General features: G+C 38.1%; 1 protein-coding gene across 1 annotated transcript; it reads right to left on the reverse strand.

Moving 5' to 3' along the window:
- Positions 1-5,950: 5,950 nt before the first annotated feature.
- LOC140149557 (uncharacterized) lies at positions 5,951-18,346 on the reverse strand. The gene is given in 8 exon segments (XM_072171635.1): positions 5,951-7,060; positions 8,304-8,555; positions 9,354-9,581; positions 10,007-10,298; positions 13,427-13,572; positions 13,575-13,718; positions 14,277-14,369; positions 18,341-18,346. Coding segments are annotated over 8 exon segments (2,271 nt in total).
- Between the last annotated feature and the right edge of the window lie 705 nt (positions 18,347-19,051).

Here is a 19,051-nt window from a genome sequence, read left to right on the forward strand (position 1 = left end):
TAAATGTGAATAGTTCATGAAATATCATCACCGGATGTTTCCTATACACATGCAAAAAGCCAAATTAGAAGTCAATAGTGTGCAGCTGAAGTCAAACTTGGTTTTTAGTTCCTATTTAAAATCACGTGAAATCAAATTTCAAATGTCCTCTTCACTGCCTTCAGATAGAGGGAGAGCCACACGGGCATATTGGTTCCTAATAAGTTCTGTGAGTTCCTCACAATCACTATCATAATCTTGCAATGATGTGTCCGATTCACCACTTTCTGATTCTGAGCTTGACGAAGATGAATGGTCCTCTGTTCTGAGTACTGGAGCAGTGCAGATCTCATCAATGATGTTCCATATTCTGTGTGCATGTGCAGGATTGAAGAGGGAAATCTTTCCTGTAAGTCGGCTGCATCATGAATAGTGTGCAATTGGTCTACAATCTGTTGTATTACTTGCAAAGGCAGTCCACTCGCGATACTTGTTCCTGTGTATAATGATCCCTCATTACCATCATCAACAAGTGATTGCTGGTATTTTACTATTAAATTCTTCACTGTTTCTCTTTCCCCTGCCTTTACATCTCTACTATACATGGTCTTTTTCACAGTTTCATTGCTTTCCTGTTCTATGAAGGCACGTTCAGCCCATCCAACACTCTGCATACATAACTCATCATCACCGCATTTGCAGGACCTGCTGCAAAAGTCGCAACAATTGTGTGGCATTGTCGTTGTTATGGCTTCATGTCCATAATGTTCTACCAGCATCTTCCTTCGGGCTCAGTCCATGTCAAAACAGACTGAGTGTACACCCACCCCCTTGGATTATGCTCTCCTTTGGCTCAGGGGTACCTTTCATGGACCCCTAGGTGAGGTCACAAGAAAAAAATTCAAATTCAATTTCGTTTCCGAATGGCGGGCCATCTAAGTTTGGCGACCTTGACCAAAATTGGGAATTTAAGGTGTCCAAATGACAAAGCGCTCTCTTTGAGAGGCATTTTCTTCTTAATTAAATCAGTTGTGACCCTCTTTTTGAATGTGGTCACTCACTGGCTGTGTCTGAAATGCCTAATGCCAAAAAAGATTGATTTCGGAATTTCGTTGGGATTTCAGAGGGAGTCAAAATCAGCACTTCATACTGTTCAATCAAATTATCTTTGATTTTGAAGGACCCATGATAATGCCACAGTGCACTTATAGGTCCTAATTATGTTCAGTATGGATTAACCATGTGCCAATGTCTATGAGCAATTCAAAAAGAGAAATTTCTAGACCCCCTACAGAATTTTAGGCCCCCTAAAGTGGTTCAGCCACAAATGGCGCTTAAAATCGGCAAATTTTGACACCTAATAACTTTAGGTGTACACCAGATATGAATTTCTAGTCTTTTGCATCTGAAAGAATGTAGTCTTATGTTACTAGGAACATAAGATTTGTTTTGTATTTTTGTGTTTTGATACTTTCAAAAGGTCGTTGACCTATGAACATTTTTCGTCATAGCGCCCTCCTGAAAGGTCTGACACATAACAAACTATACATTTTGGAATCCTCATGACCATACGAGTAATTTGATATATTACTTGACATAATTGGGAGCATTCTGAAAATTTGACCCCATAACCTGTACTTTGCATGTGCATCGTTGCAGGAAGTGCATTTTTGACCCCCTTAAAAATCCATACAGAGGATTAGAAAGTAGTTTTTTTTTATTACTTGACTCAAGAGCAACTTGAAATATCAGGATAAATAATACAAATGGCTATAAAGTGATCAAAAATATAAAAATATCATACTAAAATTGGCATTTTGTACAGTATCCTGTATGCATGGTATGTTAGACAAAAATGACTATTTTTGAAAGCGTCAACTTAATACTAAAACACAAAAATACAAAACAAATCTTATGTTCCTAGTAACATTAAACTACATTCTTTCAGATGCAAAAGACTAGAAATTCATATCTGGTGTACACCTAAAGTTATTAGGGGTCAAAATTTGCCGACTTTAAGTGCCATTTGTGGCTGAACCACTTTAGGGGTGGCCTAAAATTCGGTAGGGGTCTAGAAATTTCTCTTTTTTTTAATTGCTCATAGACATTGGCATATGGTTAATCCATTCTGAACATTATTAGGACCTATAAGTGCACTGTGACATTATCATGGGTCCTTCAAAATCAAGATAATTTGATTGAACAGTACGAAGTGCTGATTTTGACCCCCTCTGAAATCCCAACGAAATTCCGAAATCTATCTTTTTTGGCATTAGGTATTTCAGACACAGCCAGTGAGTGACCACATTCAAAAAGAGGATCACAACTGATTCAATTAAGAAGAAAGTGCCCCTCAAAGAGAGCACTTTGTCATTTGGACCCCTTAAATTCACAATTTTGGTCGAGGTCGCCAAACTTTGATTGCCCGCCATTCGCAAACGAAATGGAATTTGAATTTTTTTATTGTGACCTCACCTAGGGATCCATGAAAGGTACCCCTGAGCCAAAGGAGAGCAAAATCCAAGAGGGTGGGTGTACACTCAATCTGTTTCGACATGGACTGACCCTTCGGCATTTTTTTTGTTCATTCATATATGTCTTTATATCATCGTTGAATTTTCCTTTCCCACGCCCTTTGAAGTTTATAAGAATTGCAAAACTTTGCTTTCCATCCCTCCCCACTCGCCCACTTTCTTGGAAATAGTCATCAACATCGCGTGAAGGTCCATAATGAACAACTGTGTATAGATTAGGTACATCCACCCCCATGCCAAAAGCTGAAGTGCATAGCAGGACCCTTATAACTCCATTCTCCTTAACGAAGTCATCAAGTATCTCTTGCTTTCTGTCGATATGTGATACTGCATGGAATATCGCAACGTATTTTTCCAGTTCATTGTTCTTCGTGAGCGCAGCATGTATAGAGCTGCAATTGCTAATTACTTTGCAGAAGACAATAACTTTGGGCAATTCTTGTTTTTTGTCCTCTAGTTCATTGGCAAGCCAAGCAAATCTGTCACCCAAATTATCAGCTTTTGTCCAGACCACACTATATCTGATGTTTGTCTTCTCTGGCGACAACTCTACAACATTGTAGTCTACTAGACCGGTGCCATTGATAATCACAGTTTTGACAGTCGATGAAGCAGTTGCTGTCAACACAACCAATGGAGTCGTGGACTTAACAAATGAGCGTAGCTCTGCAATCCGACTGTATTTCTTACGAAATGCTGCAGTGTTCTTGTTCTTGTAACCCCTGCAACAGAGAGAGAGGGAGGGAGAAAGATTACAACATCATTAATTATAAACATTGCACATAAGTTAATAGATTTATTTTGTTGGCAGGGGGTGGGGGAGGGGAATCGGTTTATTATTATGACATTTAGTTCGCGAACATCAAGTCTGCACAGAGCCTTAATAAATTAAGTTGGAAGTTTTCGTGTATCCCAGCTCATCAAACTTGAAGTGATTGACATTACTAGAATACTAGACATCCAATCACAAGCCAGTATCCAAAATTGATTCTACATTAATGCAATAAAACTATTATTATCTTATAATAAACGTTAGTACCCTATTGTTAATATGCAGGATTGATCAATGTACTTGACCATGTGCTTTAAAAAAGCAGGGATATAAACATCAATAGATATTGATTTAGCATAGGCCCTATACTTTTGTATTGAGGTGTGACCTATAGGCTATAATAAGTACACGCTGTGCCATGTAAAATTATTTCATTTTTGTAATTGATTTCAGCTTATTTTATGCAATTTGTTTAAAAACAATTTAGAGCAATTTTGGTTGGATTTAGGTGAGAAAAAGGGGGTTTTCTGGGTAGCCAAACCTTAAAAATGGTACATCAGGTACATGTACGTTTTACTTTTTAAAACCAATGTAAATGACCGTCACTTTGAGAGTTGAGTCCCACTGTGACCTCATCCTCACTATGTGACATGAAGATTCTATTAACATCTTCTGGAGCCCAATATAAGAATTTCTAGCAATAATTATTACAAGCATGACGAATAACTTAATATGCAAATTTATTTTACTTGATTCATAGATGGAAAATATCCTTTTTTAAGTACAATTTTGTGAATGTCTTTTGAAAAATTATCCCTTTTTGTGTATTTCGAAAATCATGTTTTTTCTGCAGATCAACCCCCCCCCCCCAACAATACACTGTACACGGAGTGTGGGGGTCAGGAATACATCACATTATGGTTTTGAAGAACACACAATTACCATGTAATATTTGAACTGCTCAATAAAACTAAATTTATTATTTGCGCTTTCTTTATATACAAACCCCTTCCGTGACAAAAGCACCGATATTCTAAGGGCCAGTGTTACAGAGTATAACTTTTAAGAATACATGTATAAACAAAAGTACATTCAAAAAATGAATTTGGTTCATATGCAATTACAAATATGATTACATATTAATGATCATTCACCATGAATATACATGTAGAGTATTTGAATTGGCCAATAGACATTGAATGGAAATTGGAACATGTATAGAATGCTCTAGTATGAAAAGTTAAAAGACCAGAATTGCTCTTGTCATGAAGAATTAGAAGTAATATTTCCTCTTGTACTATAATGAATGAGTTTCCCAAGTTTTCTTGAGCATCGCGGTATAGATTTAGCAGTGCGTCTTCTTAAACATGGTTTCAATGCATGACATATTCTGTTAACATGGTTAATGGTTACAAATTTACACCGCGCACCATGAATCAGAAAAACTTTTAACTTACCATTTGGCTACACAGTGTCCCTCATCAATGAAAATCCCACATACATTGCTTCTGTAAACTGGAGTCGATAGAAGGCCAGTTCCCGATTTCAAAAGACTTTCTGGGGTAGCATAGACAATTGAGTATTTCCTTCACGCAACTTGTTTTTTTCTTCTGCTGTCTTGACAGTGGCCAAGTTGATGGCTGAAATCCCTCGTTCTTGAAGTTTCTTCACCTGGTTTGACATAAGAGCAACAAGTGGCGAGATAACTATTGCGATTCCTTTCTTTTCGATGTGGGATTCAGTTGCGCATTGGCAGTCTTTATTATGTAGGCGATAATCTTTAATAAAAGGTGCAGTTTGATAGATAATAGATTTTCCGTATCCTGTTGGAAGTACCACAAAAGTATCACGTCTTTCAAGGACTGAATTTATAGCTCGTCGCTGTCCATCTCTTAGTTTGTCAGAGTCCATTCCAAGCATCTTCATCGCGTAATGAACAGCAGCTTCATCAACGTTCTCATCAACAGGGGAGTCAGCTTTGCTACCCGTTTCCTCATTGCAAGTACTGCTATTACTATACATGTCGATTCTATAATGGTATTGTAGCGCTGGATTATTATTATTATTAAAAGAAGTTGGTTCCACGAAGAGGTTATACCTAGGATATGTTTTGCTCATGGAGCATATGGAACTGAACTAAATGCCCAGCCGGTTGCTAAGTTATTTGAAAAACACTTGCAATACCATCACTGACCATTGGGTAGATTTTATAACTACTTGAACTGGTAAAGTGGTAAAGAGATAAGCTATACAAATTCTCCTAGCTTATTAATTTGAAAAATTGGGAAAAAGGGTAGCAAAATGGCAATTACTAATACGCGGAAATGAAATTTAGGGTCTGAAATTTGTATGATGGTGTACAGGCCACAATGGGAGTGACACCCCCGGGCAAGAAGCACATCATTCAGCATTTCTAGGTACATGTTATATGAAGAATGGCCGAAGTGCAAGCCATTTTGCTGCACTTCTTTACACTTTGAGCATACTATATATCTTCTTGTACTTTGAATGTTTTTTCTTCCTTCAGAATCTTCATTTGGGTCTTCATGACATAATATTAATACAATAATACATTGTAGAACAAAAATAATAATAATGTCAATAATCTTAGATAAACCAGAATTGAAGATGTAATCTCAAGTTAAAACTTTATCCTCTTGTATGTTCAGTTGAAAACTTTCCTATCGGAAACTTTCTTGACAGTGTCCTTCATCCATGTATGTAAGGCGATCAAATCCAGGCGACTGAAGGGATCTTTTTGAAAGTCCGGCAAGACATGGATTCTGCGGTTGGTATCATCATCTTCGAAGACTTTCTCCTGGTGCAGTACATCCACAAGTGACAAGATGTCACTACTCACATCGACATGGCTATGCGTGCCTGAAGGAGTCTTCAGTGTTGTCTCACTGTCGATGCGTGCAAGGATCTGCTCAATCAGCTGGGCTACCTCCCCGACTCGCTTGATAGATGTGTCTGAAAGCTTTCCTTTAAATCCTCGACATTCCTGCTTGATAGCCTTGTTCCTGTGCTCGTTCTCTCTGTCCAATTCAACGTTGCTGTCGACCTTACCCTGGTTGTTAACAAATCTGTTCCACGTCAGTTGGTGGGCAAGGCGTGGGGTGAGTAAGCATTTGAGTTGAATCTGAAGCCGAAGACAGTGGAAGGCATATTTGTGCTTGTTTGCGGCTTTAAAATGCAGTGTGAAGAATTTGTATAGACGAATGATTCTTCCACCATCTCCGTGTCGTCTTGCATCTGTGAAATTGTACGCGAGGAGACACATCCCAAGCGCCGTCCGGCAGTAATCCGCAATTGTTGCATTCTGGTGATTGCTATTTGTTGGAAGCTGCACAGTGGGATGCTTCTCCTCCAGATGTTTCTTGAGGCCTTTCCTTGTTCTGTAAGTCTTCTTGCATGCTTCAGCGGGGCATTTAATCGCCTCCTCAACATGCAATGCATCCGGCTCATGTTGGATTGCATATTTGTCAATGAGCTCTCCCACCTTCCGCACAATATAGTTCTCCTTGGTGGACTCTTCGCTGTTGAACATGTGTTTTGTAGGCTGCGAATTGATATCACTCATCCCAAAGAAGTCAAGTGCAGCTGTGAGGATCAGGGCCTTAACATACCTGTCAATTAGATCTTCCACAGCATAGAAGTTATCTAATGGCTTCTTTGGGATGTTGGTGAGCTTCCAAAATGTCTTCGCAGCATACAGAGTGCCAATGTCTCGACATCCACTCGCCTCTTCACTGTATAGCTGCTTGAATATCCACTGGGAAAATATAAAGTGAACAAAATCAATAATAGCAAATAATTAAATATAATCCAATTAAAGCCATATTATAACATTTTCATACAAAATAGATTAGCATTTCTTTGCCATAAAATGTTAGTTTTTACTGTCAGATATATCCCCTTTTATTTTTGAGCCGAACAACTACGGCATAGCAAATAAAATTGGAATTTACTACCAGCGCATATGTCGCCAATACGTACCACTCCTTCGGTCATGTTATGGTACGGCCCTTTGTTGTGTAGATCACCGTCGCGCACGCCATGTACGTAATGTGTGTTATGAACATCGTGTATGCGTTGGACTATATAATTCCATCGTAATAATAAAACGCTGATTCAGGCGTTTTATTCAAAATCTCGGATTTTGACAAAACTACAACACCTAGAGTCTTGTTTTTTCTGGGTATATTGGTTTAATAAAGTACAATATAATCGTGTAAAAAAATGAATATTAAAAAATCAGTGAGGGCGTCCTCCTCAGCAAATGTTATAATATGACTTTAATATGTGCAGTTATCTTTTTAAACTAATTTTGCAATTAATTGCTATTGATTTATAAGATTTTGTAGCCAGTAATAATAATTTCATAGATCATTTCCTCATAGTTATTCAGTAGTACCAACTTGCTTGAAATCCTTAATTATTTAATATTGTTGATTGTTTTGGCAAACTATCACCATCGATCCAATGCATGTAATGTATGTGTGGACATGGGAAGCGGGGAGGGTGGTTGGTGGCTGGGTGCTAACTCAACTCCTTAGAAAATGTCACCCCCCATAAAACCAACCAATCCCCAAAGGAAAATTTAAACCTTTAAAATTAAAATACTACCCCTCTCCCCTCCCATGGTGTAAAATTAAAAATTGGCACAGTAAACACAAAATTTCACATATATTTTGGGCAAACCTAGTGTAAAATTGAAAATTAATTTTGGGCTAAAATAGAGTACAATTGAACATGGAATTATAAATAGACAACAGGATAAAAAATATGCTTATCAGGAATTGTTTGTCTTTGCCCCCCCCCCTTCAGACACCAGTCCTTGACACGCCACTGAATATGTAAAATAGTTGCCCCCCCCCCCCAAAAAAAAAAGTACAATGACCACACTGCAGAGCATAACTTAATGCATAGCTGGACAGTGAGAAACAGCTATCTTTATAGGTTTTAAATATTATAATTGATACAAACATACAACCAATATTATAATAACTGCTAACCTCATAAAAGTTTCCAATAGCATGGAAATCAGCTATCTGTGGCAGGAGTCCGGCCCATCGTTCTTTTGGCTGTGAATCACGTCTCCCCTCCTGGCTGTTGGACTCTCTCTCAGCTGTCAGCTGGTCTCCAGTACTGAAAATTTTAACAGGATCATTGGTGTTGCCAAGTGGGTCGTACCCCTGGAGGTGGTCCAATATCTTAGCGATGCCATCATTTGTATTTTCACTTTCAGTAACGACACCTAAACCCACCTGAAAGTGGAAAAAGCAAACATGCATGTAAGTTACTTACTTCAGGTGAATCAGGAGACATAAGCCATAATGTTTCCACTTTTATCCAATTTTTCAAAACTAAAAACTGTGGTATTCTTATGAATAGTAACGCATAGATACCTATCATACCACATGCTTAATTTATCTTGCTAACTCTTTTTTCAATGCAAATGGTCTGCGGCTCCTAACCTTTTCTGTGAGTTTTCGTATATCATTTCCACAGGTCATGCAGTTCTTAAGTATTATTAATGGATATAGATAAATATCAAAATAAATTATACAAATGTACCATTTTGCCAACAGAAGCTGTTAATTGTGGACCTCATTTTTTTAAAGTGTGCTCCTCGATGATCTAAAAAGGGAAGGGGGGGGGGGGGGTTGCCAACAAAATTTTCCAAAGCATGTAACATTTACATCTAGGTATCCATCAATGTGTAGACATAAACAGCCAAAAAGGAAGAGCCACATCCACGGTTTGAAGTATTTGACTAACATGTACATCTTGCACACAAAAATTGTCTATTGTTGACCCCTTTTTTTCACTCAAGGCTCGCTGTGTAACAGCTGCCTAAGATGTACCGATGGCCATGAGAGGGGACACCATTAACCCCCTAAATGGATATGCCACTGAGTGTCAAAATTCGCCTGTACCTTATTTATAGTCAGACTCTGCGCATGGAAGAAAGAGCAATAAATGTTGACTACTGAAAAAAAAATGCCAGAAGTTGCCAGCCCGGTTGCCAGATGGTGCATAAATGTTTTAGTAGTAGTACTCACCACTTCAGATTTCTGCTTAGCAAGATGGCTATATTCGTGGTCAATGTGATCTGGAAAACTCTTGAAATCCTCAAAGGCGGGTATCATATAAGTAATAATCTGTCCTGCAAGGATCACCCATTCCTCACGCAACTTCAAATTATCTGCATGGTCAGGCAGATATGCAGAAAGGGGAGTACTTTTCACATCACCAGCAGGTTTATCATCAGGATACTCATTTCCAGAGACCTGTCAACAAAGATTTAGTATTAATTATTGAACCAATTCATAACTTCAAAACAATTACATATGACACAAATTTACAATATACATTGGTTGTTAAAGCAACAATTTCGCATGGAAATATATCAAGTAAAATGCACACAGTTTATACGTCAATGATTCAATAATACACATGCACGCGATGTGTTTACATGTAGCTAGCACCACTGAAAAATGGCTGATTTACATATAATTGTAGCAAATCTGGGTTGGTCGCACTAGTAAAACTGTATTTTCAATCACCTTCAATCATATTTTTCCAATGGTATACAACTTATTAATTGTCAATATGTGTCAACTTTAAAACTCGTGCATGTCAAAAATGACTGAACTAATTTCACATCATGTTCATGTATTTTTATTTATGTGTTATGTTGAACATAAATTCATACCTTGTTTTTTACAGCCAGGAAGTTGAAGTAATGAATGTTTTTTTTCCCATGTTCGGTTGTTTGGTGCCGGGGGTTCAGTGTGAAATCAATGTTGTCACCAACAAGCTGATATCCTGGATGCATGTTGGACAGCAGGGTCTGTTTCTCCTTCAGTAGCTTATTTCTTTGCAAAAAATCTGGGAATTCATGCACACCCTGGTTGATTTTTGCCTCCAGTTCTCCTATCTCTCTATTCATTTTCCTAAGATTTAATGTGTCATTTTCTACACTTGCTTTCCAATCTTTAACATCTCTATCAAACCCAATGCCAAGGGCTTTTGTCTAACACACGCGTCGCGTCACGTCACGTCACGTCACGTCGCGTCACGTCGCGTCACGTCACGTCGCGTCACGTTGAAATGTTATCAAAAGTTCATAATAAATTATTAACTCCACAATTACCCTTATCTCCCTACGTGATAAATAGTCCGTGAAATAGTCCATGGAATTCCAGCTTTTCATCAATGCCGCAAAGCACAGCAAAGCTTCAGGGCGCACACCACTAAATAATCTTCCCATTGAAACACGTGTAAAAACACCGGTTTTCTTTGCTCATTTTGAGGCCTTTTGGGCTCGTTTTAAAATATTTTATGATGACCAGTCGATTGCAAATCGATGAAAGTTTAACATATGTTTCAATGTATGGGGTTCTTCCATCTCGTTTTCCCGCTAGGAGGCTGCGAACAGCGCCCTCACTGTTTTTGACATGCTCTCAACTACACTGCAAACCCGATTCTGTCATTTTTTAATTCGCGGACCTATTTTCTCAATAATTATAAAAATGCGACTTTTTTGGCGACTCAAATTTATGTATAGGCTTTACACTTTAAATTAAGCTATAATTCGCCACTCTTTCTGATTAATAAGTCTAAAGACCAGCCCAAAATACCTCAAAAAGTTTCTGTTTTTTACCGGAACTCATTAGGGTTACACAAATGGCGCATTGATTTAGTGGTGTGCCCCCTTCAATGAATAAAATAATCGGGATTGCTGGAGGGCGCACACCACTAAATAATTGTCCTATTGAAATACGTGTAAAAACACCAGTTTTATTTGCTCGTTTTGAGGCCTTTTCGGCACATTCTGAGAAATTTAAGGATAACCAGTCGATTGCAAATCGATGAAAGTTTAACATATGTTTCAATGTATGGGTAGTCTTCCGTCTCGTTTTCCCGGTAGGAGCCGCTAAACAGCGCCCTCACTGTTTTTGACATGCTCTCATGACTGTAAACCCGTTTCTGCCCATTTTTTAGTACGCGGACCTATTTTCTCGATAATTATAAAAATGCGACTTTTTAGTGATTTTAATTCATGCACAGGCTTTACACTTTTATTTAAGCTATCATTCGCTACTCTTTCTGATTATTAGTCCAAAGAGCAGCCCATTATACCTCAAAAACTTTCTGTATTTTACCGGAACTCAGTAGGGTTGCACAAATGGCGCATTGATTTAGTGGTGTGCTCCTGGAACTACTTTTTAAACCACAGCCCGTATCCTAGTTTAGTGTAGCCTCTTTTGCAGGCGGTGCGTTTTCGCTTTTCTCAAACTATGAGTGTGATAAAAACACGAGTAGCCTGCGACGGAGGCTACGTACAGTGCGCACACCACTAAATAATGCTCCCACTGAAACACACGTGAAAATGGCCTATCAAAACAAAATAAGCTACCTCATTCGCGTGTTTCAGACTTATAAAACACGTTAGCCATTTTTGCAGAATCTGTGAGGTATATGATGCGGTATTATTTGGTCTTCTTTGATGGCGGTGTAAATAGCTGGTCATATAATTCGTAGTAGGGGATATTTGCTCTCGTCTCGGTTGTCTTTTGCTCCCTTTTTGCATTTGGCAACAAATGTTGCCAAATGCTTTCTTTCACCCGCATTTCTTTCTTCTGGCAACATTTCAAATCGCTATAACATCCACATACTAAGTTGGATTTTAACCAAACTTGGTCAGAATGACCACTGACCACTCCCATTTATGGTTTGTACCCCAATTTGACCTTTGACCTTGATTATATAGTTGAAAATGTGATTTTTTTTTTTTTTTTTACTAAGGCTTCTAGACGATTAAGCCGATTTCCACCAAAATATTTTAGAAGAATCCCCTATGCTTCATATAGGATGTACACAAATAAGGGGTCAAAGGTCATTTTTCTTCTTTCTGGCAACATTTCAAAATGAGTCTAGCACCCGTATACTACATTGGATTTTGACCAGGCTTGGTCACAATAATCACTGACCACCCCCCATTAATGTTGTGTGACCATGACCCTAATTTGACCTTTGACCTACTTGATATGGTCAAAATGTGATTTCACGACATTTTTTTCACATGCCACAAACCTTGTGGGAAGCACAAGTGGGTAAGTGGCTACTAAGTTTCCTATATGGCTTCAAGGTCAAAGGTCATTGAGGGGTCATTTGTGTTAAAAGTTTGATCTCACTCCAGACTCAATGGATTTGATCCAAACCTAGTCCGAATTAATTAACCTTGACCTTGACCTGACATGTTGAATGACCTTGACCCACGTATGACTTTTGACCTGAAAACAGAGGTCAACAATAAATGTTACCAAAAACGTTTCCACAGTGACCCGATGTGCAATCTACCGTTGAGGGGCCAAAGGTCAAATAAAGGTCAAGGCCAATTCGTTGCCAAATGCACATGTGCTCACTTGTGAGCACAATGAACCCTAGTTCTTTTCTTCTTTCTATTCCGTTTCGCAAGTCCGAATTTAAATATCAAAGCTTGCTAGTCCGAATAATAAATAAGGTTTGCTACTTGAAGTTGGAAAAGGAGGTGGTTTAAAGCTGGTAGGACCTACATTTGTATAGGCCAAGTAAAATTAATAAGGAATATTTTTTCATACAAATACAAGTAAATATTTTGCCATAGAAAAAGTCATTTTTAAATAAATGATCGTGTCTGGAAATTCATGGAAGGTAAAATCGCGAATCTGTTTGCCCTTTTACGTGCATTTCGATGGGGCTTAGAAAAAGTCATTTTTTAAATAAATGATCGTGTCTGGAAATTCATGGAAGGTAAAATCGCGAATCTGTTTGCCCTTTTACGTGCATTTCGATGGGGCTTATTTGGTGGTGTGCGGCCGTCAGCAATCGCCACGCCGATAACCATTTCACTGTGGGCCTGGGATAATGACGGGTTCGATGCGGAAACACCCAGGAAAAACTAAACGAAATCGTGAACTGAATCCGTATGACTTGTTTGTAACTTTTAAGAAGATATCAACGTGACGTGACGTGACGCGACGCGACGCGACGTGACGTGACGTGACGTGACGTGACGCGACGCGTGTGTTAGACAAAAGCCATGCCAAGAGTCTCTTGCCTCTTTATTGTTGTATTATATGACACATACAGTGATCTGGCTTGGAGTCGCATATGAGTCAGTTTGGTTGCACCGCCACTTTTAAGCTGAAGACCTGTGATGGTGGCATGGGCTATCATGTCTTTGTTGCGACATTGGAGAAGTGTTCCAGCGGCGGACATGATACCAGGTAGAATTCAGTTGATGCATAATCTTTTCGTCTCTTTCTACCTTCTCTGTTTATAGTCAAGGATGGGATATTGACTGCTGCTGCTTGGAGCCCCCTCAAAAAGGTTGGTGCCTTTGCCTGCAGTTCATTCTCTTGGTCTTTGAATGACCAATTCTGAAAGAAAAAAAATAAGCATTTGTTCAAACAATGCCATGTTTAAAATAGTTCACTTTCACTTTTTCATTATTATCTGAACCACCAACATGCATATAAAAGTATTTGTGTAACAAGGCACCCCTCCACCCCGACACACATCCGCCATGAGAGACAACTAGTAACATGGAAGCATTAAGTTCATGTAACATTTGCCTAATTTGTTGTTATCCATTTTAATTTTGGCAGCAGTATTGTAACAAAATAGGTCGTCCAGAATAGCATTGCTATGACCAAGTTCAATTTGGATAAGTAGGATTTGATTGTTCATGTGACAGAACTTTTAATTTCACCCTATTCTTCAAAATGACCTATGACCTCAGTGTTTCTCAATGGTTTCACTTCTGTTTGGATTCTCTCCGTCCTTATGACAGACAATCTTACTGTTCTTGATGGAGAGTGTTTATGATGAGATAGTGGAGATTGAATGTTGACCCCATAACACAAATATTGATACACTTAAAATGAGATTTGATTGAAATAAGATTTGTGTGAACATTACTGAACAAAAAATATTACCTTTAGCGAATCAGTGTCAGCCAAGCGGAACTTGGACTTGTTGTTGGTGCTGCACAGGTCCTCACATTCTGCAGTAATTTTGTCAAACACCACCTGTTTGAAATGAAGCAAGGAAATATGTGAACATACAGACCTAAAATTAAAAAAAAGACTTCTATTGAACCATTCCATGTCAACTCCAGTGAAACCAATGTCAGACATTTTGCCCCACCATCAACTTCAGGTATGATGAAAATATGTTCTTTGACAACATTTCTGAGAGATAGTGTCTTGGAGTCTTGATGACTATGCTTTAAAAACATCAAAACCTCTTTACGTTTCGTTTTTGATCATTTAATTTTGACAAAACGAAACAAGGTTTTGAGAGACCCATAACTTCTTAAGTAGTTTTAACTACTTAAAAGATACATTGTTTCTGAGGCCAGGTTCTGTTTTTCTGGGTAAACGTCACCCCAGTTAGTACTTTTCAGCATAACATATTTTTCGCCAGCCCATTCGCGGGCTGGTATATATTTCTGGGATCGGGTCTGTTTGCTCAAGAGATTAACTTTTATTGGTATTGGAATGACTTATTTTTTTAAATTTTTTGCGGTGGAATTGTTAAAAATTATTGTAATTCGATTTGTCCGGAAAAGTAAGTATGTTTTGCCGTTTCAACGAATGAAAACGAGTGAGTATTACCAAAGTTATGTTTGAATTAATATGACTTTAAAAGTTTTAGGTATAGGCCTAAAATGTAACAATAATAGTTAATATACAGCATCATATGGTCAGCAGAAGAAAATTACATCACCTATGATCCGGGGTCCTTGACCACTGAACAGCGTGATATCATGTTGATAACAGATCTAAGAATCAAAATCTTCATCATATGGACCATATTGGTGTCAAAGTAATTATCTATCCTATCCTGTGTCGTTTTATGGATAAAAATGACTCAAAATGCTATTGATGAAATAGTTGCTATCATAAACATCAGTTTTGTCTTTTCAACGGGAAAAATCCGATGCAAAATAAAGTTTTTAGGGCCTAGCTATAATATGGGCATAATTTATGCATGTGGGCATAATTTATGCATGTAGGCCTATAGTATTGAACAATGTACCCATTTGACATGCACTTATAGATAAATAAATTGTCTTACTTTATTAATTTAATAACTTCTATGTTATAAATAAAATGACACATAACGTAAGTGAAGATACTTTCTATCTTTTTTATTTGATTCATAAACTTACAGTCAAAACACACAAGAGTGAAGATTGAAGTGAGTAATCAGTCCTTTATAAATGTGCTTGTCACCATCTATCATATAGTAAACTATACATTGCGAATTAATATCAAATTATTTTAAAATAAAATGTACATGTAAGGTGAGTTTATATTATGTTATATGGCGAATTAAAGGAGTATTTCGTGATCCTAGCATCCTCTTTTTATGACATTTTTCAGTAGATATCCACAAAAAAAGCTTATTCTAAAAAATTTCAGTTGATTCCGATTTTGCCTTTACGAGTTATGCATGATTATGTGTAGACTAACAGCGTGTTTATACTGAGCGTACGGCTTTTTGACCCGCTAATTTTCCGGGAACAAAATACCGATCATAATCCGGCCATCGTTACCCAGCTTGTTTCTACTGAGACCTGTAAACCGGAAGTACGGAAAACAGATTTGAGGGTTGTATCCTAAATTTAAAATGTCCACGCATGGCAGCTCATGGCATATATGACCTACAATCACAATTTAGTGTTTTCGTAAAATCCAAATTGCATTAATTTACCAGTGGATCTAGTAATTGGCTATTATGATAATTAATATTATAACCAACTCATTAACTATAAAGAAGTAGGCCTAGACTAAGTAAAGTCATATCCATTTTACTTCATCAAGTTCATGCGAGTCACACATGTGGCCAGTGTAATATCAGAAAGAACTACATTATAGGCCTAGGCCCCTACTGAACAAGTAGAATATAAAAGCTCATAAATCGCGTTATTTTTGCAACACGCATGACCTCGACCCGGCAACCGATCACACGGCTCGTTTCTACTGCGCGGATTACACGCTTTGACCCGGCATGATCCACCTCAAGAGGTGGATCACGAAAGGCGCGCACATGACCCGGCATGACACGGCAACCGATTACCCAATCGTTTCTACTGGGCTTGTTACCCGGTATGACCCGGCACGGCACGGCATGGCACGGAATTTGGCCCTCAGTAGAAACACGCAGAATATGTTGTAATTTCGTTCTGGTATACCAGAACGAAATTCAAATTTCACGATTCCTTTGCTAAACGAATTAATCTGCAAGAAATATTTTGTACATAAACATTATGTAGCCAGAGGTTTCCAGTGATATAAAAATCTCAACTTTTTTTGAGAAAAGTTGGGGATGATGCTGTGGATCACGAAATGCCCTTTTAACTAAAACCTGCAGTCAGTGCAGTGTAGTATTTGTGACGTGGTATATCGAAAGCAGACACTTTTGGGCAGGATCGTAAATGGAGAAATAGCCAAAAATCTACCCGGGGTGATTTTTTCACGATTTGGGTTTATGATGTTATTAATGTGCAAAATATTGTCTGATCGTTTCAGACCGGAATAAAACTGGCATCTTGTATTTTTGAGACATTTTTCAAGGTAATTCCTACTCTCAACATTGTCAATAATATTTGTAAAGGCAGCTTATCTATTATTAATATTAAAGGCCCATTCAGTGATTTGCTCATCCGGACGATCGTAAAAATCATCAAAATGTTGGTACCGTACCTTTGTTATTACATAGATGTGCTAAGTCTGCAAATGGTTCAGCCGAAAGCCGTGTAGGCCTATTTAAGACAAAATAAGACAACCGAGACGAGAGCAAATATCCCCTACTACGAATTATATGACCAGCTATTTACACCGCCATCAAAGAAGACCAAATAATACCGCATCATATACCTCACAGATTCTGCAAAAATGGCTAACGTGTTTTATAAGTCTGAAACACGCGAATGAGGTAGCTTATTTTGTTTTGATAGGCCATTTTCACGTGTGTTTCAGTGGGAGCATTATTTAGTGGTGTGGCGCACTGTACGTAGCCTCCGTCGCAGGCTACTCGTGTTTTATCACACTCATAGTTTGAGAAAAGCGAAAACGCACCGCCTGCAAAAGAGGCTACACTAAACTAGGATACGGGCTGTGGTTTAAAAGTAGTTCCAGGGAGCACACCACTAAATCAATGCGCCATTTGTGCAACCCTACTGAGTTCCGGTAAAATACAGAAAGTTTTTGAGGTATAATGGGCTGCTCTTTGGACTAATAATCAGAAAGAGTAGCGAATGATAGCTTAAATAAAAGTGTAAAGCCTGTGCATGAATTTCAATCACTTAAAAAGTCGCATTTTTATAATTATCGAGAAAATAGGTCCGCGTATTAAAAAATGGGCAGAAACGGGTTTACAGTCATGAGAGCATGTCAAAAACAGTGAGGGCGCTGTTTAGCGGCTCCTACCGGGAAAACGAGACGGAAGACTACCCATACATTGAAACATATGTTAAACTTTCATCGATTTGCAATCGACTGGTTATCCTTAAATTTCTCAGAATGTGCCGAAAAGGCCTCAAAACGAGCAAATAAAACTGGTGTTTTTACACGTATTTCAATAGGACAATTATTTAGTGGTGTGCGGCCTCCAGCAATCCCGATTATTTTATTCATTGAAGGGCACACCACTAAATCAATGCGCCATTTGTGTAACCCTAATGAGTTCCGGTAAAAACAGAAACTTTTGAGGTATTTTGGGCTGGTCTTTAGACTTATTAATCAGAAAGAGTGGCGAATTATAGCTTAATTTAAAGTGTAAAGCCTATACATAAATTTGAGTCGCCAAAAAGTCGCATTTTATAATTATTGAGAAAATAGGTCCGCGAATTAAAAAATGACAGAATCGGGTTTGCAGTGTAGTTGAGAGCATGTCAAAAACAGTGAGGGCGCTGTTCGCAGCCTCCTAGCGGGAAAACGAGATGGAAGAACCCCCATACATTGAAAAAATCCCAGCCTAACCGTATTCCAACCTTCATCATAATCCTATAAATCTTAAGCTAACTTACAACAACCCTAAAAATATGCTAAATAATCAAATCAGCTGAAACGAAGGATTACCGCTATGTTTTTTTTTTTTCTGCCAATGAATAAAATGGTTAAAATATTTTTTTAATTTGGAAGCCGAAAAAGGCAATAGAGCCAATCCATGTCAACTCCCGTCGTTGAATTAGTAGGGTTTTGGGACACTTATATTTTGACTTTGAAAGCCAGCCTCAATGTAGAAGAGGTCTTGTAATTAGTTTTGGTCAATGTGAAAGGCATTTTTAGGATCACGGCTTACTACATCCATGTTACATGACAGTCCACCAAACCATCAACGGTGAGAACATGTACACTGAAACTGCAGAAAACATTAACTCCTAATCTCATGTCAACTCTTTAATTCATTATTGTTCATTATTATTAATTCATTATTGTTCTCTAAATTTTTTTTTTGTCTTTTCAGCTTTTTACCCACGATATCTCAATTTCCAATTTTTAATACCATAACTTACGAACTCAATATCTTCGCTTAGGAATGTCCGATTTTATTGGGGAAAACGGCGTTGTGGAGCAAAATAGCTCTTTATGTGAAAGCCTCCTCTGTTTTTGACATGATACGCCACATTTCTTAAAGACCCATTCAGTGATCCCAGCGCAAGAGTAAAAAAATTAAAATTGTTTATAAATTGCTTAAAAGA

This window comes from Amphiura filiformis, chromosome 4 (assembly GCF_039555335.1).
Source record: "Amphiura filiformis chromosome 4, Afil_fr2py, whole genome shotgun sequence".
In the NCBI taxonomy this organism is placed as follows: Eukaryota; Metazoa; Echinodermata; class Ophiuroidea; order Amphilepidida; family Amphiuridae; genus Amphiura; species Amphiura filiformis.